Below are 27,999 nucleotides of genomic sequence, written 5' to 3' on the forward strand. Positions count from 1 at the left end.
TTTCGGGGGGTAGTGTTGGATTGAGGTAGTGGGGCATCGTGGAAGTGTTTCAGGGGTAGTGTTGGATTGAGATAGTGGGGCATTGAGGAGGTGTTTAGGGGGGTAGTGTTGGATTGAGATAGTGGGGCATTGTGGAGGTGTTTCGGGGAGTAGTGTTGGATTGAGATAGTGGGGGCATTGTGGAAGTGTTTCGGGGGATAGTGTTGGATTGAGATAGTGGGGGCATTGTGGAGGTGTTTCGGGGAGTAGTGTTGGATTGAGATAGTGGGGCGCTGTGGAAGTGTTTCGGGGGGTAGTGTTGGATTGAGACAGTGGGGCATTGTGGAGGTGTTTCGGGGGGTAGTGTTGGATTGAGATAGTGGGGCGTTGTGGAGGTGTTTTGGGGAGTAGTGTTGGATTGAGATAGTGGGGGCATTGTGGAAGTGTTTCGGGGGGTAGTGTTGGATTGAGATAGTGGGGCGTTGTGGAGGTGTTTTGGGGGGTAGTTTTGGATTGAGATAGTGGGGCATGGAAGTGTTTTTTCGGGGGGTAGTGTTGGATTGAGGTAGTGGGGCATCGTGGAAGTGTTTCGGGGGTAGTGTTGGATTGAGATAGTGGGGCATTGAGGAGGTGTTTAGGGGGGTAGTGTTGGATTGAGATAGTGGGGCATTGTGGAGGTGTTTCGGGGAGTAGTGTTGGATTGAGATAGTGGGGGCATTGTGGAAGTGTTTCGGGGGGTAGTGTTGGATTGAGATAGTGGGGGCATTGTGGAGGTGTTTCGGGGAGTAGTGTTGGATTGAGATAGTGGGGCGCTGTGGAAGTGTTTCGGGGGGTAGTGTTGGATTGAGACAGTGGGGCATTGTGGAGGTGTTTCGGGGGGTAGTGTTGGATTGAGATAGTGGGGCGTTGTGGAGGTGTTTTGGGGAGTAGTGTTGGATTGAGATAGTGGGGGCATTGTGGAAGTGTTTCGGGGGGTAGTGTTGGATTGAGATAGTGGGGCGTTGTGGAGGTGTTTTGGGGGGTAGTTTTGGATTGAGATAGTGGGGCATTGAGGAGGTGTTTAGGGGGTTAGTGTTGGATTGAGATAGTGGGGCATTGTGGAGGTGTTTCGGGGGGTAGTGTTGGATTGAGATAGTGGGGCGTTGTGGAGGTGTTTTGGGGGGTAGTGTTGGATTGAGGTAGTGGGGCATTGTGGAGGTGTTTCGGGGGGTAGTGTTGGATTGAGATAGTGGGGCGTTGTGGAGGTGTTTTGGGGGGTAGTGTTGGATTGAGATAGTAGGGCATTGTGGAGGTGTTTCGGGGGGTAGTGTTGGATTGAGATAGTGGGGCGTTGAGGTGTTTTGGGGGGTAGTGTTGGATGGAGATTGTGGTTAAGCAACCCAAGATGTCAAAACTTAACATGTGCAAAATGCTTTTAAATTAACTAATTGAATGATTGATCAAGTGGAAAAAGGAAACAGACAAGTTATACCTCGAAAATTAGCCTTATTCACTGTACCTGTGACCTGACATAAGGTCTCTGCATCACCACTGTTTGTTAGAACCTCAGACAGGGCTTCGAGACCTCCAACTGCTTTGACTTCCATCTTGTTGTCATCGTCCTCGAACACAGCATTCCTCAGTGCCCCTCCGATGGCACGGTGTATCCTGGGCTGTCTGTAGACACCGAGGGCCTCGACGAGCTTTGCTATGCCATCCAAGCTTCGAAGCTGCGGGTGATAAAGTGGAAACAAAATTGGGTGTGTGACAAGGAAGAATCGATTAGATATTGGTGAGGACAGGTTGGGTGTGTGACAAGGAAGAATCGATTAGATATTGGTGAGGACAGGTTGGGTGTGTGACAAGGAAGAATCGATTAGATATTGGTGAGGACAGGTTGGGTGTGTGACAAGGAAGAATCGATTAGATATTGGTGAGGACAGGTTGGGTGTGTGACAAGGAAGAATCGATTAGATATTGGTGAAGGACAGGTTGGGTGTGTGACAAGGAAGAATCGATTAGATATTGGTGAGGACAGGTTGGGTGTGTGACAAGGAAGAATCGATTAGATATTGGTGAGGACAGGTTGGGTGTGTGACAAGGAAGAATCGATTAGATATTGGTGAGGACAGGTTGGGTGTGTGACAAGGAAGAATCGATTAGATATTGGTGAGGACAGGTTGGGTGTGTGACAAGGAAGAATCGATTAGATATTGGTGAGGACAGGTTGGGTGTGTGACAAGGAAGAATCGATTAGATATTGGTGAGGACAGGTTGGGTGTGTGACAAGGAAGAATCGATTAGATATTGGTGAGGACAGGTTGGGTGTGTGACAAGGAAGAATCGATTAGATATTGGTGAAGGACAGGTTGGGTGTGTGACAAGGAAGAATCGATTAGATATTGGTGAGGACAGGTTGGGTGTGTGACAAGGAAGAATCGATTAGATATTGGTGAAGGACAGGTTGGGTGTGTGACAAGGAAGAATCGATTAGATATTGGTGAGGACAGGTTGGGTGTGTGACAAGGAAGAATCGATTAGATATTGGTGAGGACAGGTTGGGTGTGTGACAAGGAAGAATCGATTAGATATTGGTGAGGACAGGTTGGGTGTGTGACAAGGAAGAATCGATTAGATATTGGTGAGGACAGGTTGGGTGTGTGACAAGGAAGAATCGATTAGATATTGGTGAAGGACAGGTTGGGTGTGTGACAAGGAAGAATCGATTAGATATTGGTGAGGACAGGTTGGGTGTGTGACAAGGAAGAATCGATTAGATATTGGTGAAGGACAGGTTGGGTGTGTGACAAGGAAGAATCGATTAGATATTGGTGAAGGACAGGTTGGGTGTGTGACAAGGAAGAATCGATTAGATATTGGTGAAGGACAGGTTGGGTGTGTGACAAGGAAGAATCGATTAGATATTGGTGAAGGACAGGTTGGGTGTGTGACAAGGAAGAATCGATTAGATATTGGTGAAGGACAGGTTGGGTGTGTGACAAGGAAGAATCGATTAGATTTTGGTGAAGGACAGGTTGGGTGTGTGACAAGGAAGAATTGATTAGATATTGGTGAAGGACAGGTTGGGTGTGTGACAAGGAAGAATTGATTTGATTTTGGTGAAGATCCGGATACGAGAATTTTTTTTATTTGAAAGTGATTCTTCGCCATTGAGAGATGGGGCCAAAAAAAAAAAACTAGGTGGACGAGTTGGTTAGGTGTCAAAAACAAGCCGATTCGATTTTGATTCAGGTCCAGAACCAGATCTGGCCTATCAGTGGGATACAAAATGTGAGGCGTCTAGCCTGGCGGAGGCGTGCTCTCTTCCGAGTCCCTTTCTAGTTTTAACTGATGTCATATTAAAACCTGTATGAAACATTCCAATCCAGATTCCGCTCCAACCACAGTACTGAAACTGCTCTCCTCAAAATCACCAACGACCTTCTCCTCTCCTCTGACGCCGGCAACCTCAACATTCTCATCCTCCTCGACCTCAGCGCCGCCTTTGACACCATCAATCACACCATCCTCCTCACCCGACTTGAAACCACCTTTAACATTACCGGCACTGCCCTCTCTTGGATTAAATCATACCTCTCTGACAGATGCCAGTTCATCTCCATCAATAACTGCAAATCCCCCACTGCTCCCCTCCCCCAAGGTGTCCCCCAAGGTTCAGTTATTGGCCCCCTCCTCTTCATCCTGTACCTGTCCCCCCTTGGTCACTTAATCCGCCGTCATGGTCTCCAATTCCACTGCTTCGCCGATGACATCCAGCTTTTCATCTCCACCAAGTCCATCTCCACCGACACCCACTCTATCCTGACAAACTGCATCTCTGAAATAAAATCCTGGCTTCAAATCAACTTCCTCAAACTTAACTATGATAAATCTGAAATAATCATCATTGGCCCAAAAACGCTCACCAAGTCCACCCATAACTTTGCCCTCAACATCGACGGTTTCCCAGTATCCACCTCCCCTCACATCCGGAATCTTGGCGTCATCTTTGACCAAACCCTCTACTTCGACAAATACACTAAACAGATCACAAAGACAGCCTTCTTTCACCTGAAAAACATCGCCCGTCTCTGTCCATCCCTCTCCTCCACGGCTGCAGAAACCCTCATCCACGCCTTCATCGCCTCCCGTCTGGACTACTGCAACAGCCTCCTCTATGGTTCACCCTCAATAATCACCAATAAACTCCAATACATTCAGAACTCCGCTGCCCGTCTACTCACCCATTCCCGGACCCGTGACCACATCACCCCCGTCCTTTACAAGCTTCACTGGCTCCCCATCCCCCAGAGAATCCAGTACAAAATGCTCCTCTTGACCTACAAAGCCCTCCATGACCTGACCCCATCCTACCTGGCTGACCTCCTCTCCAGACACACTCCCACCCGCAACCTCCGCTCTGCTGGTACCAACCTCCTGACCCCCCCCCCCCCACCCCCATCCGGACCAAATTCAGATCCTGGGGGGACAGGGCCTTCTCCATCGCTGCTCCCACCCTCTGGAACTCACTACCTCACACCATCAGAGACTCCTCCTCACTCACCACATTCAAAACATCACTCAAGACCCACCTGTTCAACACTGCATTCAACATTTAACCCACAGCATTTAACCCCTGACTATCTCTTCTCCTTCTCCTTCCTTTTGCTTTGATTATTTACCTATTGATTTTAGTCTTTTTGCACCTGTTTTTTGTACTCTGTCAAAGCGTCTTTGGGCTTCTTGAAAAGCGCTATATAAAATAAATGTATTATTATTATTATATTAATCAGTCGGATAAAAATTAAATTTGAACTCGATCTTTCCAAATTCCCCTGGTTTGGTGGACAGAAGATGGAGACCATGGCATTCCCCTCGATCTAATGCCGCCAAATGAATGGTAACGTTTGCTCGTCGACCTGAAATATTACCACTGTGCCTTTTGGAAAACTAGGCCAGAGCGTCTTTGATTTGAGTAAATCCCTGTCCAAATCTACAGGATTCCACATCCACACCTTTGTGGTGAATGCACACCAAATTAGTCATCGAATATCCTGGTCAAGTGTGCATTTGATCGGATAAGTGGGACTCGACCAATGACTCCGCATTTGGCTACCTTCAGGGAGTCATGGAAGGGAAAGGAGAACAATCACATCGCTGGGAACTGCCTCCAAGTGTGGCACGTGGAGGGTACCTCATATTTGTTTCCTTGGTTCCTGAAGCAGGCTTGCTGGATGTACAAGGCCCCCTGCTCAACGTCCTGTGTTCCTGGTGGCTTTGAGGCAACAATCCATACAGCCTTCTCCAAAGTCATTCCATCTTCGAAAAACCTGGGGCAAAGAGGGTTTCTCGATCTCAACCGCACTCAACGGGAACATTTTGAACGATCTTCCATCAAACCGGTTAATTCACAAATCCTTCATTGACACCCATAATGTTCATAACTATAGTGTTCTTCAACCTTAACAAGCACGTGCTTAGGTGTGGCAAGCACCTGTTCTCGCTCTTCCAGGAGCCTCGACTATGTATCCAAATCTGCCCATAAAAAACCATAACTACCATACGTCATCTTCATCCCCGCCTACATCATCATATAATCTTCATTCTCAGAACCTTTTCTCTTTCAAGGAGCTAGTTCATCCATCCCCAAGACAATTCTTACCTTTCTTTACCTGGGGTCATACCATAACCATATATTCCCTTCCTGGTGGTGCTGCCATCGCTGAATGTGTAACCATCTGAACGTGTGACTTTTATCTTTGTTGACGTCACAGAGCCATCTACTATGCTCTGCCGAACTTCCACTTCCTGCTGCTGTTTTTCTATTTGCTTGCAATCGTCATCCACGGATGGGACTTGAGGCAGTTGCACAACCTGGAAGTAAAAACGACGCATGTAATCGTGACCAGAAGACTTCTCCATTTCTACTTGAGGCCTTGTTCTGACCAACAACAATAAGGCAAAGTTATTGTGAGTGAACCCAGAAACATGTTCTCTTCATAGACAAATGCGCAAGTTGGTGGATTAGCTGATGCACCATCGTACTCAGGACCGGTGATGTATTGTTACCATGGATAGTCTTACCCCCATGTTTTCATCAACGTTGACCCCCGCGCCCACAGAGACTCCATTTTGTTGGCCAATGCATTTTGTCTTCAACTTCAAGCCCCATCCATTTTTCATTGACCCGTAGTCTTGCTGTTCGTTGCGCTTGATCTTCAACATCAAATATGTAATTAGGAAACACAGATAGACACAGGGAAAGATGAATGTCTGGTCATTCTATAATTACTCCCGCCAGGAAGTAATGCATTCACTCGTGTCCGTGTGTGTGTGTGTGTGTGTGTGTGTGTTTGTGAACAAGATATCTGGAAAAGTTCTGAACGGATTTGGATGAAAGTTGGTGGGATGATTGCACTTGGGGTAAGGAAGAATTGATTAGTTTTTGGTGAAGCTCAGGATATTAATCCGGATCCAGGAATTTTTTGAAGGATTTTTTTACCATTGGAAGATAGGGCTCATTTTTTTTAACATTATCTTCTATATATTCTATATTTAACATTGTGATATGAAAATAGTTTTCATATTTGTGGTAAATATAGTTTAAACTCGTGGTTATGCGTTAGAGCGGTGTATTTTTTTTAGCAGCGTCGTCTTCAATGTTAATTATTATTCTTTTCTAATAAAGACATATTCTGTCATTTTAAAACCACCAAAGTGTGTATTCGGTTTCCCGGTTTCATAAAATGTATCGTTTGATACGAATAATGCTTTAAAACTGTTTTTTTTTTGTTGTTTTTTTACCTCAGAAGAGATATCAACATTTAGCTCAGCGAATGTCATTCGTGGTGTCAGTATTTGATGAACTTATAAAGACTTAGTTCCAGATTTGTCAATGGCTGAGGTATATTAACAAACGAATAAAACAGATTTGGCAAAATTCCAACTTTTAAAAAAAAGATCCCATATTCACCCAGGTTGTGAGAGGCTGAAGAAGAAGAAACCTCGCATGGGCTTCCCAGACCAAATAAATAATTCTGGTTCTGGCTCTGCGATTTTCAGGTTTATTACTCCCACCAGGGAGTAATGCATTGATCGTGTCCGTCCGTCCGTGTGTGTGTGTGTGTGTGTGTGTGTGTGTCCATCCGTGTGTGTGTGTGTGTGTGTGTGTGTGTGTGTGTGTGTGTGTGTGTGTTCGTATGTTCGTGTGTTTGTGAACAAGATATCTGGAAAAGTTCTGAACGTATTTGGATGAAAGTTGGTGGGATGATTGCCCTTGGGGTAAGGAAGAATTGATTAGTTTTTGGTGAAGCTCAGGATATTAATCCGGATCCAGGAATTTTTTGAAGGATTTTTTTACCATTGGAAGATAGGGCTCATTTTTTTTTTACATTATCTTCTATATATTCTATATTTAACATTGTGATATGAAAATAGTTTTCATATTTGTGGTAAATATAGTTTAAACTCGTGGTTATGCGTTAGAGCGGTGTATTTTTTTTAGCAGCGTCGTCTTCAATGTTAATTTTATTTTTTTTCTAATAAAGACATATTCTGTCATTTTAAAACCACCAAAGTGTGTATTCGGTTTCCCCGTTTCATAAAATGTATCGTTTGATACGAATAATGCTTTAAACCTTTTTTTTTTTTTTTTTTCTTTTTTTTTTAACCTCAGAAGAGATATCAACATTTAGCTCAGCGAATGTCATTCGTGGTGTCAGTATTTGATGAACTTATAAAGACTTAGTTCCAGATTTGTCAATGGCTGAGGTATATTTATAACAAACGAATAAAACAGATTTGGCAAAATTCCAACTTTTTTTTAAAAGATCGCATATTCACCCAGGGTTGAGAGGCTGAAGAAGAAGAAACCTCGCATCGGCTTCCCAGACCAAATAAATAATTCTGGTTCTGGCTCTGCGATTTTCAGGTTTATTACTCCCGCCAGGGAGTAACGCATTCGATCGTGTCCGTCCGTCCGTGTGTGTTTGTATGTTCGTGTGTTTGTGAACAAGATATCTGGAAAAATTCTGAACGGATTTGGATGAAAGTTGGTGGGATGATTATCCTTGGGATAAGGAAGAATTGATTAGTTTTTGGTGAAGTTCAGGATATTATTCCCGATCCAGGAATTATTTTTGGAAAGATTTTTTCTGTTTTACTGCATTAAAGCTTTTATTCTTATTCTTAAATGATGTTTTTCTCCTCCAATTCCGAGATATATCAAAATAAATTATCTGACAGTTTGGGCTTACTTTCTTTTTCATTTATTGTTTTGGGGAGAGGGGATGTTAAACAAAACGTATTATTCCAACTAAACCCACGGCGGGAGTATGCGCTCCACTGAGTGGCGTTCTAGTTCCTTCTACATCTTAAAGCAGAATTTGGGATTGAGTTGTGTCCATTTGTTGACGGACGGTCGCTTACCTGTTGGACACTCACCATGGAGTGACGATTTCCAACGGTGTCCGTTGCAACGTTTATTCGTGAAGTTACCATTCGTGAATCGCTGGCTTCCGCCTGGTCTTCATTGACCGCCTTGATGACTCGCTCGAACAAGAGTCTGCCACAGTTGATGACACAAACAGGCTCATGAAAGAAAAGTCACGTGACAAAGAGACTATCACAAAGTTTGCCTTAAGTTGCCCACTCCCTTGTTGAAGATCAGTAAGGTTCATCACCCTGAGCGTGTGACAATGAAATCGGATAGTCATGACCGCGGGAAGTTTTCTTTTTGCTCATTAGACATCTATCTATAATTCCAGCAATCTCTGTGTGTCTGTCTGTGTGTCTGTGTGTTTGTCTGTGACCGCTGTTTCTCGACAACCACGGGTCCGATATACTTGAAACTTGCCAGGTATATTGCTGGGGACCCGAGGATGTGCCTTTTCAAGGTTTGTAATTAATCGGACAAGTACCTACCGAGCTATGTCCAAAAAACGCTTCAACCAATCAGAGAGCAGCGAGCTATCACGTGTGCCGAACCGTTAATGCAATGCAAGCGTTAATGCGTTAATGCAAGGCTTTTCTTTTTTTCCCTCTTCTCTTTCTACTTTTCCTTGCGATTAAATTGCAAACAGCCAAAATACGTTGGCGCTAATTGAATAATTGGCCATTAACACTAAAATAATCGTAACTGCGATATGCCAACTTCCGGACAGTGCAGCCTTCCATGTTGTTGTTGTTTGCAGCAGCTGTTTGCAGCAAGGCAAGGCTTTTCTTTTTTTCCCTCTTCTCTTTCTACTTTTCCTTGCGATTAAATTGCAAAAAGCCAAAATACGTTGGCGATAATTGAATAAATGGGCATTAATAGATAGATAGATAGATATGCGATATGCGAACTTCCGGACAGTGTGCGCGTTACGAGCTGACCGCCATTACGGTACGTAATTCGATTTCTTATGCGCATTATTTCTCCCAATTCAGTCAGAGCGAAGGGCGGAAGCGAAGAGCGTTGTTATTTTTTGTTTACGGGCGTACGGGCGGGGTAGAGCGTACGGGTAGCGTTTTTTTTTTTTTTTGGCAAGGAACGGGCACCCACGTACGGGCAATGCCCTAGTCTATCTATAATTCCACTAATCTCTGTGTGTATGCGACCGCTGTTTCTCGACAACTACCGGTCCGATATACTTGAAACTTGCCAGGTATATTGCTGGGGACCCGAGGATGTGCCTTTTCAAGGTTTCATATTAATCGGACAAGTAGTTACCGAGCTATGTCCAAAAAACGATTCGACCAATCAGAGAGCAGCGAGCTACCGAGCTATGGCGATTTAGCCGTTCGCCGTTCGCTTTGGCTTTGCGAATGGACCAAACCATTTCATGTAAATAGAGGGGGGGGGTTCTACCGTACTCGCAAGCCGTTCGCTTTGGCTTTGCGAATGGACCAAACCATTTCATGTAAATAGAGGGGGGGGGATATAATTTTAGATATATATATAGTACGGGCATGCCCTAGTTCTTTCTAATTTTAACATTCACTTTGCTCGTCTTTCTGCAAACTCTTTTCCCCTTTCCCTTCTTACCCTGCACACGCGTAGCAAATAGCATGGTTAAGTAATTGCGTCACTGTGTCTACACACGTTATTTTATGATCAAGGAATTACTTGTGTGATGAAATTTCAATTGAATGTTATATTTTGAACACCAGATGTTTTAACAGCACAAGAGTTTAGTGAGGGCCTCATCTAGAATATTGTGTGCAGTTCTGGTCACCACGACTCAGGAAGGACCATATAGCGGCCATAGAGAGGGTTCAGAACAAGAGGGCAACTGGATTGATTCTGGGCCTAGCAAGCAAGCTGATTGACTTAGCTATCAGGAGCGGTTGAAGGTGACAAGGAGGCGGTTACGAGGGGATATGGTGGAGAAGGGTAACGACAACATAAGTGCAGAAGAGTTCTTCAGAATAATAGACAACTAGCTGAAACCCGTGGAACATCCACGGAAGGGAGGATGTGGTGTATGGATAGAGTGTACCATTATGGATGGCATAGGGGATTTGCTTGTCCGAGTAAGAGTTAGGAAGAAAGATGAGAATGAAGAGTGCGTATATGAACAACGTATTTATTGCAATCTACTTAAATGACAACGCTACGATATACTTTTGAAAAATGAATGGATTCGTAATAGGAATCGGCATAGCACCACTCTGGGATTGTCCACTCAGTGGACGGCTTGCTGTCGCCTTCGCCTGTCCAATCAGCGGACGGCTTGCTTCGCCTTCACCCAGCAGACGCCAATATGATGGCGTCGTAAGATGGCGTCGTATCGGCAGTTAATCGGATGCTTTTGGGCCCCAACGTCGGCTAATTCAGATTTTTCGAGTATGTCTGTACGTGATAAACAAAGAGCGCGGTTCGTAGATCGTAAATCCATTAGTGCCGTGGGCATCGGGTCACTGGGTGCGGCATAAAAGGGATAACAAAGTCGAGTCCTTACGGTATTATAATAGACAATGATCGGGCCAGGGGACACAGCCGGAGAATGAAGAAGATCAATGTTAAGATGGTGGCAAGCAAGGTAAGAGGTCTTTCACTCACTAGTTCATGCATGGAATGGTCTCCCTGGAAAGGTCGTGGCAACAGAACTGTAGATAAGTTTAAATTGGAATTTGATAGGTACCTGGAAGTATTGGACATAGAGGTGTATACGGATATTGACAGGACTTTTAGATAGCTTGAGTATGGTTCGATGGTTGTGCGCATCTCTGCGGAGTGTTGATTATGCGAATCTCGTCAAGGGGTAGTGTGTGGTTTATGTGCGTTTCTCACCTGAGAACCACCTTTGCCTCCTCCGGAAAGGAAAATAACAAAGTCCAGAAAAACTACAGAAAAAGAGGAAAAACTTTTTTTTGCACTTTCCTTTTTCTTATCTAAATTGGTCTGGTGTTGATATGGCCTCCTCCTGCGTCTGAATTCCTTGTGTATACATTGGCTCTGAATTGGTAAAATTGTACGGGATCTTGTCCCGATTGCGCATGCACAGAGACGGGTGAGGTGATATTTTTTCCTGTCTCCCTGTCTGGCAGGAAAACAAAATTCAAAATAATTCCAAACAGGAAACTTACTGTTTATAAGGACGTCATAAAGGACACAAACAACTGGCATGAAGAAGTAATGTAACATGTCAGATAAGGTGGTGTAAAAGACGCTGCATCAACCGCGGTGAACTTCCAAAAAAAGGTTTTGTTTTTCTACAGTTTTAAAATGTTTATTTTATTTATTTATTTATTTATTTATAATCTTTACTTTGTTTTATTTAATTATATACTTGAACACTGTAGAACACAAACCACGTTGTTGGCACTTTCCAAAACCTTCAGCTACGCAGGACAAGGACAAAATATTACATCCTTTTACACCATGTCGACCAATCAAATTTTACGCTCATGCTCTGTCTCAGCATTGGGGAATATCGAGATTCAGACAAAATGGCAGCTCATTGAGAATATAGATCACGCTCGGAAAGGCAAAGCAAGAGTTTCAAAACCCTCCTCATGTCCTTTTTCTCAAGACTTCGTGGAGCAAGGTGTTCTATGAACTCTCTGGTACATTTTAAAAATCCTTTTTCCTCCTTTCCTTTTATCTGTTTTTATTAGTCTCTCTTTTTGTAAGTCAGTGTTTGCAAGGACACCAATAAACGCCACTTGGAAGGTGAAACTCGTACAAAGAAGAGGAAAGAGCAAGATACAACTGCTTGGTGGCCAGAAAGTCCCTTTACCCCTCTAAACCTTTAATATACCGTAACGTACTGGTTTTATTGCGCAGCATTTACAATAATTAAATAATCGGTCATTGTATCTGCATGGTGGGAGAGCACCCGGTACATGACGTTAAAGACTCAGTGGCTTTGTGGTTAAACATCCCACTCTGAATTTTGGAGGTTGGTGGTTCGAATCCTGGCTGAGTGATACCAACGACTTTTAAAATGGTAGGTGCTGCTTCCTTGCTTGGCGCTCAGCATTTAGAGGATAGAGTAGGGACAAACCCCATGGGTTGGCATCCAAGGGGAGGAGGAAATTTCCCCTCAAATGCCCTACTGATCGTAGAGAGAAAAGTGCCGTCACAATATGGTGTCACCAGTACCCACGGTGCCCCCAAAATATACGTCACTTCCACCAAGCTCAACGGCTGTGTTTGCCTGATCTGTGTGGACAATCTACTATAGAACAGAGATGTCTGTCTGTGTGTCGCCAATTTTCTCAAAGTTGACTGAACTGATCTTCGTCAAACTTTCAGACGTTCATCAATGAGTGTCTGGGAGTGTTTTAGGCCAAAAACAAACAAAAAAAAATTATGAAAAAAAAAAAAGATCGTTTTTTTGGAGTTTTTTTTTTTTTTTTTTTGTATACAAGATCGAGGCTCGTGTAAGAGCTAACATTAATGACAAAAACAAACAAACGAATGCATAGGACATTATAAAGGGAGCGGGAGACAAGATGGGGAGAGAGGGGGAAGCACACAATTACAACATTTGAGAGCAGGGACATCAGGAGATCTGTGGGAGGGAGAGGGCTTGGGGGGAGGAGGCGTGGGAAGGGGGGTGAGGAGGCGGGAAAGGTATAAAACACATGGACACAGCTAGGACTTCCAGGAAAGAAGTCGGTATATATATAATCTATGTAAAAATTTAAATAAAAAAAATCGCTCGATAATGCCAAAACATTTAAAAATTAATGACAGTTATACACAAGTACACATTCGCATAAATAAATGCAAAACAATCACCAGACATTTGAACACAAGTAATAAAACATTACCAGAAGCGGTCAAAGTTGGTGGTAAGGCCTCTTCTTCTCCCAGAACGTCATCATACTTGACTCAGAAACGTGATGAACGGCACATTCAGCAGCATACAGTCACGTGAAAAAGTAAGTACACCCCATGTAAAGTTTTGACTTTTTCAACATATTTCAACATACAGCTATTTGATCCTCATTTCAACAATATTGATAGATAAAGGTGATATCATATAACAAATATCATTCAACATTTACATTTTGTAGTCCATTGTATAATTTAAATAAACATAAATACAAATTTCGCATGTGGAAAAAGTAAGTACACCCTTGTCTCTAATCGGTGGTATTGCCCCCTTTGGCAGAAACAACTTCAAGTAGGCGTTTCTTATAACTGTCTACCAGTCTCTGACATCGACTGGGAGAAATTTTTGCCCACTCCTCCATGCAGAATTCTTTCAGCTGTGCGATGTTTGAGGGGTTTCTTGCATGCACAGCTCGTTTCAAATCCCCCCACAACATCTTCGATGGGATTTCGATCGGGGCTTTGACTTGGCCATTCCAGAACCCTCCATTTCTTTCTTTTCAGCCATTCCTTGGTGGATTTACTGGTATGTTTCGGGTCATTCTCATGTTGCAAGGTCCACCTTCGGTTGAGCTTCAACTTCTACGACAGATGGCCTCACATTATCCTCAAGCACCCTCTGGTACAATGAAGAATTCATAGTGGATTATATGATGGTGAGCTGCCCAGGCCCTGATGCAGCAAAGCTGCCCCAAACCATAATATTTCCACCACCATGCTTTACAGTTGGTATCAGGTTATTGTGGTCAAATGCTGTCTTTGGTTTTCGCCAAACAAGTGTTCTGGTACTGTGGCCAAATAGCTCTACCTTTGACTCATCTGTCCAGAGCACATTGTTCCAGAAGTGCTGGTTTTTGCCGAGGTGTTCATTTGCAATCTTTAGTCTTGCCCTGATGTTCTTTCTGGACAGCAAAGGTTTCCTCCTGGCACACCTCCCATGTAGATCAAATTTGTGCAGCCTCTTTCTCATGGTAGACTTGTGCACTTTGACATCAACAGTGGCAAGAGCTACCTGTATGTCCCGTGATGACATTCTGGGGTTCTTAGAGACTTCTTTCAGCATCTTGCGGTCTGCTCTCGGGCTGAACTTGCTGGGGCGGCCTGGCCTGAACAAGTTGGCAGTTGTTTGGAATGTTCTCCACTTGTCGATGATCTTCCGGACAGTCGAATCATTGATTTCAAATTGTTTGGAGATCTTTTTAAATCCCTTCCCAGACTCGTAGGCATCTATAACCTTCTTTCTGAAGGCCTCAGAGAGCTCTTTTGATCTTGGCATGGTGACGCCGCACACTTCAACAACAAAGAGCAAACCAAACTAAATGTCTGAGGTTTAAATAAGACTGGTTCCTCCAAGATCCTCTCTAACAATGTTCTAATCATTTGCACCTGAGCTGGTGCACCTGATTCTAATTTTAGGTATTTGAAGTCGTGATAAATGTCGGGGTGTACTTACTTTTTCCACGTGCGAAATTTGCATTTATGTTTATTTAAATTATACAATGGACTACAAAATGTAAATGTTTCATGATATTTGTTATATTATATCACCTTTATCTGTCAATATTGTTGAAATGAAAATCAAATAGCTGTATGTTGAAATATGTTGAAATATGTTGAAAAAGTCAAAACTTTACATGGGGTGTACTTACTTTTTCACGTGACTTTATATTCAACGAAAAAGTAAAATGATGATTTGACATTTGTGATGAATTCTGATTTGGATGTAATTGCTTTCCTATCATATTTGCCCTCATTTCAAATGTTTTAGCATTTCTTTTTCGCTTGAGCAACACCGGGTACTCCAGTTATAAAAGCTTATATACTTTACTTGGGGTACAAATACAAATACAACTTTGTCTGGGGGTAACATAGGCTATGTGGCCACGGCTTCATTCGGGGGTCTGGGGGAGGGACCAGGAGAGGGGCGTACATTCTCTATGTAAATGTGTACCGTGGAGCGCTACCTGGTGATGGTGGCAGAGGGTATTACAATTTCCTTTTTTACCTGGGCAACACTGAGGTTAAAGCATTATTTGCAGTTAAATTTTTCCTCATTCCCTTTCCCCTCTCCCCCAAAACGGAGGGGCTTGTCAAAGCCACCCCTCCCCCCAAAAGATGTATATGTAGTATATCTTTGTCGTCCCTCTCCCCTAACTCCCCCAGCAAAGCCAGGTACTCCTGCTATTGCTCAATAATCAAGTTGGGACTACTCGTACAAGGTGGACTACATTGCTGATCCACATGGATTCAATAAAAGCGTGTATATTTAGTGCAGTGGTGGCTTGTTGGTCAGGAATCTGGATTGGTCTCCAAGGGGTTGTATATTCAACTCTACCGGAAGACAGCATATTGGGGATTTGCTTCGTCCTTTAACCTCAACCTCTTACCTCTTCATAAACCTCAATGTGTTGCCCCTTTTTACTCGGCAGATGGTGTAAGGTGGTGTAAGGAGCAGCAGGACTGTACGAGTTTACGAAAATGAAGATGAAGATTGGTGAGACCGTTTGGGTTGAGTGAGGTTAACAAGGGGAAGGTTGCTGAAGAAACTTGTGCAGACTAGAAGGCCCGAAGAGGGGTGGTTGATGGAGATATCTGGCAATATGAGAGACGATGGAAAATAGGGGACACCGATCTTTGTTTTGCTTCTTTTTTTGTAGGAGACTAGGCATTGCCAGGCCTAACAATCCGGTGTGGGTTGCCAAAGAACCTCAGGGCTTTGGTTTATCGAGACAGCATCAGGTGGGACACAAAAGCTCCAGAATGGTGCCACAGCCATACTCAACTAAAATTGAGAAGTTTAAACATTTCATACATTTAATTAATTGTACTTCAAGATGATATAGGGGAGGATTAGGTTTCAAAGTATTCCTTACAATGTAACAATAACAAACTGTGCATGATGTTTTACATGTGACAAGACATTCACTCATCACGAAAACCCAGAGGTCGCTGCCATCTCCTTGAGGGCTCCATTCATCCTTTGATCTACTAATCCACCATAAGTCCTAAACCAAAGGTGTTAACATATTTTGAATCTCTCACGAAGAGTCCGAAGCACAAGGCCTGTTGCTTTAACAACATAACGAGCAGGTTGTTGATCTGTTTTTTTTTTTTTTAACCGCCTCTCCTCTGGTCTCGGTCCTGTGTCCGAACCCTCTGACCTTCCACGGATATGGATCCTGCAGTATGTACACCTTCTTCCAGTAACTCCCTCCTTGTTACACCTTCGAGTGGACCGTACACCTCCACTCTTTTGCTCTTCTTTTCTCTTGTCTGTTGAACTGCCTTTCCGAGGCTCCTCAATGTCGCTCTTCCCTCAAGGGCTTCAATTAGGTGGTGCACCACCATCTTATGTCATCCTCCATCCCCACCAGGAACCTTTTCTACAAAAATGAACCCAACGCTTGCTCTGGTTATTGTGTTCCCTGTACTCTTCTCTCCCCTCTTTTCCTGTCCATTCGTTCCCTTGCTTGTTGAATCCAAACGTGGCCCCACCGTCATTTTGTCACCTCTTTTCTCTCCGTCACCTCGCTAATAAACGAGCCTCGATCTTGTATCAGAAAAGATAACTTTATCCCGTGTACTCTATAACCCGACAGTTTACTCTTGAAAGTCAATCCATTCTTGAAGTTCTCAATTTTGAGACACCCGTCTCACCTGTTCAACATCATCTCAGATCACCACCACCCCCCCCCCCCCCCCCCATAAAAACACATGACCTTTTCTACCCCATTTATATTCCCCAACCTCCTTCCAAATTTCCAGTTTTTCCTTCCTGATTATTTTCCTTCTGTATCCATCTTGTCCATGTACATCCTCTACTGCCCCCCATTCCTCCCCACACTGTTACGGATTCGTCACTTCCGTTGTTGTGGTTCTCATCCACTGAAGACATTTTTGGTTGCATGTACTACTATTGTTGTCGTTTAAGTGAAATAGAGATTACTATTTTCAAAAGGTAAAAAAAGTTAATGTTTTAAAAGTAACCGGAACCGGACGAAGAGGAAGAAGAGGAAAAGGAGGCAGAGCGAGTGAGTCGGACAAGAAGCCGAGCTGCTTCGAGGTCTTGAGCAAACGTTGGCGAACGAGGGTCACGAGTGAACTTCGGGTTTCCCGGGAAAGGGATTCCTGCGACAGAGTTGTTATCGCTGTGACAGATCAACCTGCGTGTCAGGTTTTGCGGTTGATTCCGAAGAGAATCGTTGTTTGAGGGCAGTTGCGCCTCGAGAAGAGGCCCGTTGGCCGTTTTTGTCTCGCGCCTGATTTCGCATCACTCTGGGCTCTTTGCCTCGCTTCAACCATTTCACCGCATCCAGAAGTTAAGCTGGTGTGTGTGTGTAACGTGGATTTTGAGTGGAAATTTGCGGTTCGCTGTAAAGGGAGCCGTTGAACGTCCATATCCAAAGGGGTGATTTCCCAGTCGCCTTGAGGGCACCTTTACGTATCTTTGGCAGCGTGACTGTCACTGTCAACCGAACGGGATTCTGATCTCGATTCGACATTTTTCTGACTATCACTGGAGCGTGGATCAACTTTGGCTTGAAGCCGGGATAGAGACTTTGGGGATGTTCTTTTTGCTCACTTGGAGCACAGTGAGTTATATTGTACGAAACTGATGGTACCATCATAGGAATGATATATTTGTTGTACAATTGATTACTATTGTTTTTTGTACTGTTATTCTTGTGTGATCTTAATACAATACTTGTTTGTTGGTAACAATTGGTGTGGTTTCACCATTGATCTTTGACATACAGAATAACACATCTTTCTGCCGTGACTCCTCTCGGGGCTCGGAGGTACACCGTGACCGGGGTTTGAGGAGGAGCACGTAACAACACCCATTGTTTGTCCAGGTCTCCCTCTATTTTATCCCTCGTCCCTCCTGTTTGTGTCCCCCCACCCCCCTCTCTCTCTCCTGTTCCTTTTGTTCTGTTACGTCCTGCTCCATTTAGTGTTCCAGCTCTTCCATGTGCCTTAACCTTGTATACAATTTTTTAAATCAAGTTTAAACCCATTTCCGAAACCATCTCAAAGTTCGATTTTAATCAACATTACCATCCATTTTTGTCTTCCTTTTTGGTTACTTTTGGTCACATTCACCACTTTCCATGTCAGATCAAGGTACTCCATCCGGTAAGAGCAACAGAAAGAACTAGATAATTCATAGAACACCTTACCCCATGCAGTCCTTAGGAAAAGGACTTGGGAAGAGTATTTTAAACTGTTCCTCTGCATTTTACACGAAAACAAACAGTGCTAGGCACCGCCATATTTGTCTGAATGCTAAATCTCAGTAATCTCACAGGTACTCTGCCTCCAGGGCATGATACAGCTTGAATATTTTGGCCAAGTACTGCGAAACGGCTGTTTTTTGAAAGTGACAGAAAGGTGGTTTGTGTTCTACAGTGTTCAAGTGTATAATTAAATTGAAATAAAAGAAAGATTTTAAAAGTTGTATAAAAAAACCATTTTTGGAAGTTAACCGCCATTGATGCAGCATCTTTTACACCACCTGATTTAGCACGTTCCTTTAGTTATTTGTGCCTATTGTATATGTCGTTTGTGGCATCCCTAAAACCAGGAGGTTCCCTTTTTGAAATGATTTTCAATTTTGTATGACTGCAAGGCAGACAGACATTACTCCCCTGTGGACATGTCCAAACGGGACGAGATTCCGTACAATTTGCCAAATTCAGAGGCAAGGTACTGTTAACCTGCAGGTTTGTGTTCCGATTCATGGTGTAGTGTTCAAAATGTAACATTCAATCGAAGTCAATTAGTTCCTAGATCATAGACCAGCGACTGTAGACACACAGACAGACAGAATGAATCAATAGCTTAACTCCGCTTTTCTCTTCGCCCACATGGGGTAATACCAAACGCAGCCTTTCGAGGCTTTTGACCAAAAACATCTGAACCATGTACTGTGAAAGCACTGAAATTGCCAAAATCAAGACTCTCTGCTCACCTTTACACTTTCATTCCTCTTTTCTCCCGCCTCTGGAACAAACTCCCTCACTCTCTTCAATCCCACTCCTCCCTCCAGGTCTTTAAAACAGCTGTTCACCACCATCTCTTATCTTCCCCCATCCAAAATCTTGATCTTTTCTACCCCAGTTAATTCACCCCAGATCCACTTTTTTGAAATATCGACTTCTTTCCTGGAAGTTCTAGCAGTGTCCATGTGTTTTTTTAACTTCTCTCATCCTCCCTCCCCCTTCCCACGCCTCCTCCCCCCCTCCCCCCCCCAAGCCCTCTCCCTCCCACAGATCTCCCGATGTCCCTGTTCTCTACTGTTGTACTTGTGTGCTCCCCTCTCTCTCCCCATCTTGTCTCCCGCTCCCTTTATCTTATGTTTTATGTGTCCGTTTGTCTTTTTGTGATTAATGTTAGCTCTTACACGAGCCTCGACCTTGTTTTTAAAATAAAAATAAAAAAAGGGTTAGAGGGAAAATGGCTCCTCTCAAAGAACACTGTTGTTTTAAAATCACAACGTCCAAGGGGGATGGTTCCTCAAATGATCTCATTTTTCAAACAAACACCTGAATCGGTTAATATAATCTGAGGGTAGTTTTGAGATATAACAACGTTCCATCAATTGTGCACAAGCTTGGCCAAAATCCAATACATGTCCCCATGTGGGTGTGATCACATTGACAGCTCTGAGGTTGGTACCTACTTGGGTGTGGTGTTCATGTCATTCGCAATGTCGACACGTCTGGCGGGCTTATCGCGAGGTTGAATTTCATGGCCGTGCAATGTTCCGCCATCTGGGAACTGGAACAGGGACTCGCCACGACTGTAGGTGTTGAATCGGGACCCACCACGACCGTAGGACGTTGATTCTTGAAACATCCCTTCCTGCGCACAACATATCATATGTGGAGAGTTTGGCTAATGACAATTACAAAGTAGACAAGTCAGGAGACGACGATGGTTCACGAGCGAGCGGTATTCAATGACAAAGGACGGACTATAACCGAAACAGGCCCGGACAGGCCATGCCCGGAAATGTCAAAACGAAGGTTACTAACCTTGAAATGAGATAGAAAATAATGTATAATCAGTTATGAGGTTAGTTAGCTACACAATACCGAAAATTCGGTTCGATTCTGAGAACTTTGAAAATTTGACCTTTGTGACCTTGAAATGTCAAAACGAAGGCGACTGACCTTGAAATGAGATAGAAAATAATGTATAATCAGTTATGAGGTTAGTTAGCTACACAATACCGAAAATTTGGTTCGATTCCGACAACTTTGAAAATTTGACCTTTGTGACCTTGAAATGTCAAAACGAAGGCGACTGACCTTGAAATGAGATAGAAAATAATGTATAATCAGTTATGAGGTTAGTTAGCTACACAATACCGAAAATTCGGTTCGATTCCGACAACTTTGAAAATTTGACCTTTGTGACCTTGAAATGTCAAAACGAAGGTGACTGACCTTGAAATGAGATAGAAAATAATGTATAATCAGTTATGAGGTTAGTTAGCTACACAATACCGAAAATTCGGTTCGATTCCGACAACTTTGAAAATTTGACCTTTGTGACCTTGAAATGTCAAAACGAAGGTGACTGACCTTGAAATTAGATAGAAAATAATGTATAATCAGTTACGAAGTTAGTTAGCTACACAATACCGAAAATTCGGTTCGATTCCAACAACTTTTAAACTTTGACCTTTGTGACCTTCAAAGGTCAAAGGTCGAGGATTCTGAAATTTGTTGGAAAACTTGTATTTCATGATGTATGTGATAATATAAGATCATGTACGACATTTCACCCTATCAGGAAGCGAACAATGTCATAAAACCATCAAAAATCGACCTTTCTAAATTTCGTGACCTTGTGACCTTGACCTTGGAGCGAAAATGAAACATCGAGCTCCGTGGGGCTGGACACATGACATTGGCCTAACCAAATACCGAAACCCCCGTCAAATTCCACCAAACCCCTCGGAGAAGATGTAGCTTGAACTCGATTACCCCCTAAAAAGACATCTTTTCTGGCGTGGCTCCGCCCACAATGGGCGCAATACGCCCACTCTAGGCAGGACACAACTAGATCATGATACCATCCTCCCACCCAAGTTTCATCAAGATCGGGTGATATAATCGGGTAGTTATGCTGCGGACAGACAGACACACACACACAGACAGACGCACACACATGACGAATATAGTGGTCACTTGATAACTCGTGAACCAATAATGACAATCGTTTTAGCTCTTATGAGAGCCTCGACTTGATATACAAAAAATATATATATCTACTTCCAGTAAAAAAAATTCCCAAGGGATAACTCCTTCTCTGCCATAGTGTCCCTGCAGCTCAGGATCTAGGAATTTAGAATTCGTCCAAAGCACAAATTTCGTACCCAGCGCTTTAAAATGGATTTTTCTTTTTGGGGGATTATCAGGCGTTTGTTGCCCAATCGTACAATACGTTATCGAGGCCATAATGCAGTAATCCCAAATGAAACCCCTGAGGAGGCGAAACGCCTCATTGAGCCTTTATCCGCACACGATGGATGCAGCAGTTGGATATGTCTTCGACTTTGTTCAAGGATAGAAGAAACTCGTCGAACAAACTTCTGAGAGTCCAAAGGGTGTGCAGATATAATTTCGCTGCCATTGTCCTCTTTTTGACAATGATGGCACCCATGACATCACACATGTGTTTGCATCCAATAATGCACTTCTCTATCTATATATATATATATATATATATATATATATATAACACAGTTTGTGTGTGTGTGTATGTGTGTGTGTGTAATGTTACCGATAGACTCCTAAACGGAGAGGCTTACGTGCTTGATATTTGACATAGACATGGCCATTGAGCGTGGGACCAACATGGCCGAACTCAAAATATTTGACGATCCATATTTTTTATTCATATTTACCTCAGCGCATTTCAGCGCACGGAATCAACGGAATCAGAGCAGGTGGGCGCTGATTCGCTCAGAGCGATCACGTGATGACGCTATGAACGCTATGACGCTATGAACGATATGACGCCATGAAAAAGAAAATCGCTATGACGCTATGAAACGCTATGAAACGCTATGACGCTATGACGAAAAAAATCCCTCGCTTTGCCAAGGGGCTCGCTCCCCCCCCCCCCCCGTTCTCCTCCCCTCCCCCCCCCCCGTTCCCCTCCCCTCCCCCTCCCCTCCCCCGCCCGGCAATGCCGGGTACTTCTGCTAGTACATTATATTCGCTTGAAGGAAAAAGTTATTTTGGGAAAAAATACTTTTGTTGAATTCGTAATTGACACATGTACAATATTTTAAAGATTATGTTTATTTGTGGAATTATCGGCAATTTCCCTTCAAACTTTGCAGTTGTGTTGGCACGAGGAAAGATAATGTAGTTCTGCAGTCTGAAGGATGTGTTACTCTGTCTAACTGCTTAACAGGCCTGACACTTACATTGTGTGGTGCTGGAGGGTGGAGCTCCTGGTCAGGTGTGGTGAGCACAGAATTAAAGACAAGAAGTTAATTCATATAGCGAGAAGGCCTGAGGCCAAATAAAAGACTGTAAGTGCATAAGAGGTATGGCACTGGCACACATCAAAGTTGTCTCGTATTTGGGTGTAAACTGTCAATAGACTATATAAAGTCATGTGAAAAAGTAAGTACACCCCATGTAAAGTTTTGACTTTTTCAACATATTTCAACATACAGCTATTTGATCCTCATTTCAACAATATTGATAGATAAAGGTGATATAATATAACAAATATCATGAAGCATTTACATTTTGTAGTCCATTGTATAATTTAAATAAACATAAATGCAAATTTCACGTGTAGGAAAAGTAAGTACACCCCTAGATTTATCACTACTTCAAATACCTATAGAATCAGGTGCACCAGCTCAGGTGCAAATGATTAGAACAATACATTGTTGGAGAGGATCTTGGAGGAACCTGTCTTATTTAAACCTCAGACATTTAGTTTGGTTTGCTCTTTGTTGTTGAAGTGTGCAGCGTCACCATGCCCAGATCAAAAGAGCTCTGTGAGGCCTTCAGAAAGAAGGTTATAGATGCCTACGAGTCTGGGAAGGAATTTAAAAAGATCTCCAAACAATTTGAAATCAATCATTCGCCTGCCCGGAAGATCATCTACAAGTGGAGAAGATTCCAAACAACTGCCAACTTGTTCAGGCCAGGCCGCCCCAGCAAGTTCAGCCCTAGAGCAGACCGCAAGATGCTGAAAGAAGTCTCTAAGAACCCCAGAATGTCATCACGGGACCTCCAGGTAGCTCTTGCCACTGGTGATGTCAAAGTGCACGAGTCCACCATTAGAAAGAGGCTGCACAAATTTGATCTACATGGGAGGTGTGCCAGGAGGAAACCTTTGCTGTCCAGAAAGAACATCAGGGCAAGACTAAAGTTTGCCAATGAACACCGAGGCAAAGACCAGCACTTCTGGAACAATGTGCTCTGGACAGATGAGTCAAAGGTAGAGCTGTTTGGCCACAGTGCCAGAAGACATGTTTGGCAAAAACCAAAGACAGCATTTGACCACAAGAACCTGATACCAACTGTAAAGCATGGTGGTGGAAATATTGTGGTTTGGGGCAGCTTTGCTGCATCAGGGCCTGGGCAGCTCACCATCATAGAATCCACTGTGAATTATTCATTGTACCAGAGGGTGCTTGAGGTTAATGCGAGGCCATCTGTCGGAAAGTTGAAGCTCAACCGAAGGTTGAGGCTCGACATGACAATGACCCGAAACATACCTGTAAATCCACCAAGGAATGGCTGAAAAGAAAGAAATGGAGGGTTCTGGAATGGCCATGTCAAAGCCCGGATCTAAATCCCATCGAGATGTTGTGGGGGGATTTGAAACGAGCTGTGCATGCAAGAAACCCCTCAAACATCGCACAGCTGAAAGAATTCTGCATGGAGGAGTGGGAAAAAATTTCTCCCAGTCGATGTCAGAGACTATGATATGAATGAATGATCGTTTTAAGGCCATTTTCCCTGCCAGAGCTGGGGTTAGCCTTGCGGGCCCAATGACAATCATGGTTCCCTGTTTTGAGGCAATGTTTTTATGGCCGGATGCCCTTCCTGACGCCCATGATGATGTCAGAGACTGGTGGACAGTTATAAGAAACCCCCTACTTGAGGTTCTTTCTGCCAAAGGGGGCAATATCACCTATTAGAGCCAAGGGTGTCCTTACTTCTTCCACATGCGAAATTTGCATTTATGTTTATTTAAATTATACAATGGACTACAAAATGTAAATGTTTCATGATATTTGATATATTATATCACCTTTATCTATCAATATTGTTGAAATGAAGATCAAATAGCTGTTTGTTGAAATATGTTGTAAAAGTCAAAACTTTACACGGGGTGTACTTACTTTTTCACATGACTGTATAAACTGTCATCCAGGTGATTTGTAGAAAATGAGTAATAGGGGTGGTGGGGTCTGGAAGATATTTAAGATAATGAGGTCACAAGGTGTTGTGAAGGTGTTTTCATGTCTGAGTTTTGTTACCTGGAATAGGTATCGAATGCAATGTTTGGATTGCAGGCATGTATCAACATATGTTATGTGGTTGTGCTGTATTCAGAATAACCAGTCAGACAGGACACGCAGCCAACAGTCATTGGGCAGGTCCCAGCGAAGTGGACTTGATCGACGGCATTAGAAGGGAGGGTATAACAACCCCTTGGCAAGAGTGGTGTGCCAAACCAGGTAAACGACACAACCCTTTTGTCTCTTATTCAATGTAAGGAACTCAATATAAAAAACAAGAAGAAAAAGACATAAAATGTCATAGCCCCCGTGGTTTTAGTAATTTTGCTGTACCGACCAGTCGGCCATCTTTGGTCCGATTACAAAACAAAATCTTCTGCATATGTACACTCTCATGTGTTGTCGTTGTGCCAAGTTTGAACAAAATCGGTCCGTGCATGTCTAGAAATGGTGAAACGTTTAAGTAACAAAATGGCCGCCAGTCGGCCATCTTGGATCTGATCTGGAAACAAAATGACATGCATATGTAACCCATCATTCGTTTTCTGTGTGCCGAGTTTGAACAAAAATCAAGTACATACATCTCAGAGATATGTTTACGGACACACGCACGGATGGACGGACAGACGAGACCCAATCCATAATTTTTTATCAGCATCTCATCCATCTTTACCGTTTCGATAGAATGAGTTTTTTGAGGCTGAAATGCATGATGGTTTCTCTTATCATTGATGACAAATGCACCAATGACATCATTGGCACACCTGAACTCTTATCCACCTCCAAGGCCTTTATCTGCAGCTACATGGAGTACTGCTCTCCCCTCTGTGCTGGCTCCCCTGCCTCACATCTTCCTCATCTTGACTCCATGGAAACCAAGGCCTTCAAGATTATTGGAATCTCCTGTGATTAACCTGAGACTATGGGCCTACCACTTCGTCATGGCAGAGAGGTCGGTGGTCTCTGTCTTCTACCACCTCGTTTCTCGTCTTGCACCCTCTACCTCTCCATCTGTAAACTTCATGCCCTCGACCACTTCAACTGTAACCCTCACGTTCTCTACCTCTCCACCTGTAACCCTCACGTTCTCTCCCTCTCCACCTGTAACCTTCATGTCCTCTACCTCCTCATCTGTAACCCTCATGTTCCCACCTCGATATGTAGCATCCCCATGATTCATTCCCCGCCCACCCTCTCGTCCCCTCCCCACCTGTAACCCTCATGTTCCCACCTCGATATGTAGCATCCCCATGATTCATTCCCCACCCACCCTCTCGTCCCCCTCCCCACCTGTAACCCTCATGTTCCCACCTCGATATGTAGCATCCCCATGATTCATTCCCCGCCCACCCTCTCGTCCCCTCCCCACCTGTAACCCTCATGTTCCCACCTCGATATGTAGCATCCCCATGATTCATTCCCCACCCACCCTCTCGTCCCCTCCCCACCTGTAACCTCATGTTCCCACCTCGATATGTAGCATCCCCATGATTCATTCCCCCGCCCACCCTCTCGTCCCCTCCCCACCTGTAACCCTCATGTTCCCACCTCGATATGTAGCATCCCCATGATTCATTCCCCGCCCACCCTCTCGTCCCCTCCCCACCTGTAACCCTCATGTTCCCACCTCGATATGTAGCATCCCCATGATTCATTCCCCACCCACCCTCTCGTCCCCCTCCCCACCTGTAACCCTCATGTTCCCACCTCGATATGTAGCATCCCCATGATTCATTCCCCGCCCACCCTCTCGTCCCCTCCCCACCTGTAACCCTCATGTTCCCACCTCGATATGTAGCATCCCCATGATTCATTCCCCACCCACCCTCTCGTCCCCTCCCCACCTGTAACCTCATGTTCCCACCTCGATATGTAGCATCCCCATGATTCATTCCCCGCCCACCCTCTCGTCCCCTCCCCACCTGTAACCCTCATGTTCCCACCTCGATATGTAGCATCCCCATGATTCATTCCCCCACCCACCCTCTCGTCCCCCTCCCCACCTGTAACCCTCATGTTCCCACCTCGATATGTAGCATCCCCATGATTCATTCCCCACCCACCCTCTCGTCCCCTCCCCACCTGTAACCCTCATGTTCCCACCTCGATATGTAGCATCCCATGATTCATTCCCCACCCACCCTCTCGTCCCCTCCCCACCTGTAACCCTCATGTTCCCACCTCGACATGTAGCATCCCCATGATTCATTCCCCACCCAGCCTCTCGTCCCCCTCCCCACCTGTAACCCTCATGTTCCCACCTCGATATGTAGCATCCCCATGATTCATTCCCCACCCAGCCTCTCGTCCCCCTCCCCACCTGTAACCCTCATGTTCCCACCTCGACATGTAGCATCCCCATGATTCATTCCCCACCCACCCTCTCGTCCCCCTTCCCACCTCAGCCATGTTTATGAACCCCTGCACTATAACCACACCCATTGGGCATTTCCGTATATCCAATTAGATTTAATAATAGTAATTACAATGAACGTTACATCAATCCACAATTACTCATTCCACACCAGCATTTTCCAGCCTTACTGGACGAGCACGATATAATGAAAATCAGTTTTCATTGGGATACAACGGAATGTCCTATTGTGGTTACCTTGGGTTTGTTATAAAACCAGGAATCTTTTCCAATACCGTCCTAAACATCTGTCTGACATTCGTAAGTTATTTATCCACAAAAAGGCCCAAACTTGTTCGCAATGTGTGTATTTTCCAACGTGTTGCTTCATTGTGGAACTCCATAACGCACTACTCATAACAAACTATCATCGGATTTAAAAAGGAGACCAATCCTCACGATGCATGCAGCAGGCGTGACACATGATGGGAAGTGGGAAGAGGAGGATCGCCAGTCCCCCACGGGATGTGCGACTCGATCAGACGTACTCCGCGATCTCAACTTCTGCTGGTTTCTGGAACCTGAACATTTCACAAGAAGATCAAACTTTCGATCCACAATCGGGTTCAGGTCTCAATGTTCAAGTTGGACCTGTGGTTACCATCCACAAACTACGACCACAACTAGTTAACCCATTACCTGTGGTTACCATCCACAAACAAGGACCAGCACTTTCTAACCCATTACCTGTGGTTACCATCCACAATCTAGGACCAGCACTTTCTAACCCATTACCTGTGGTTACCATCTACAAACTACGGCCACAACTAGTTAACCCATTACCTATGGTTACCA

The 27,999-nt window shown here is 44.1% G+C and overlaps 1 protein-coding gene across 1 annotated transcript in view; it reads right to left on the minus strand.

Annotated features, from left to right (window-relative positions):
- Nucleotides 1–1,403: 1,403 nt before the first annotated feature.
- Nucleotides 1,404–27,999, minus strand: part of LOC144892201 (uncharacterized) — a 28,141-nt gene continuing 1,545 nt past the window's right edge. The window contains exons 2-8 of the mRNA XM_078777562.1: nt 27,604–27,725; nt 19,965–20,146; nt 8,386–8,521; nt 6,043–6,174; nt 5,621–5,832; nt 5,153–5,288; nt 1,404–1,688 (exon numbers count right to left, since the gene is read on the minus strand). Of these exons, the coding sequence (XP_078633688.1) occupies nt 1,419–1,688; nt 5,153–5,288; nt 5,621–5,832; nt 6,043–6,174; nt 8,386–8,521; nt 19,965–20,146; nt 27,604–27,725 (1,190 nt within the window). The 3' untranslated portion in view covers nt 1,404–1,418. The remainder of the gene's footprint in view (nt 1,689–5,152; nt 5,289–5,620; nt 5,833–6,042; nt 6,175–8,385; nt 8,522–19,964; nt 20,147–27,603; nt 27,726–27,999) is intronic.

The sequence above is a fragment of the Myxine glutinosa genome, chromosome 5 (assembly GCF_964187855.1).
Source record: "Myxine glutinosa chromosome 5, kmMyxGlut1.1, whole genome shotgun sequence".
NCBI classification, from domain to species: Eukaryota; Metazoa; Chordata; class Myxini; order Myxiniformes; family Myxinidae; genus Myxine; species Myxine glutinosa.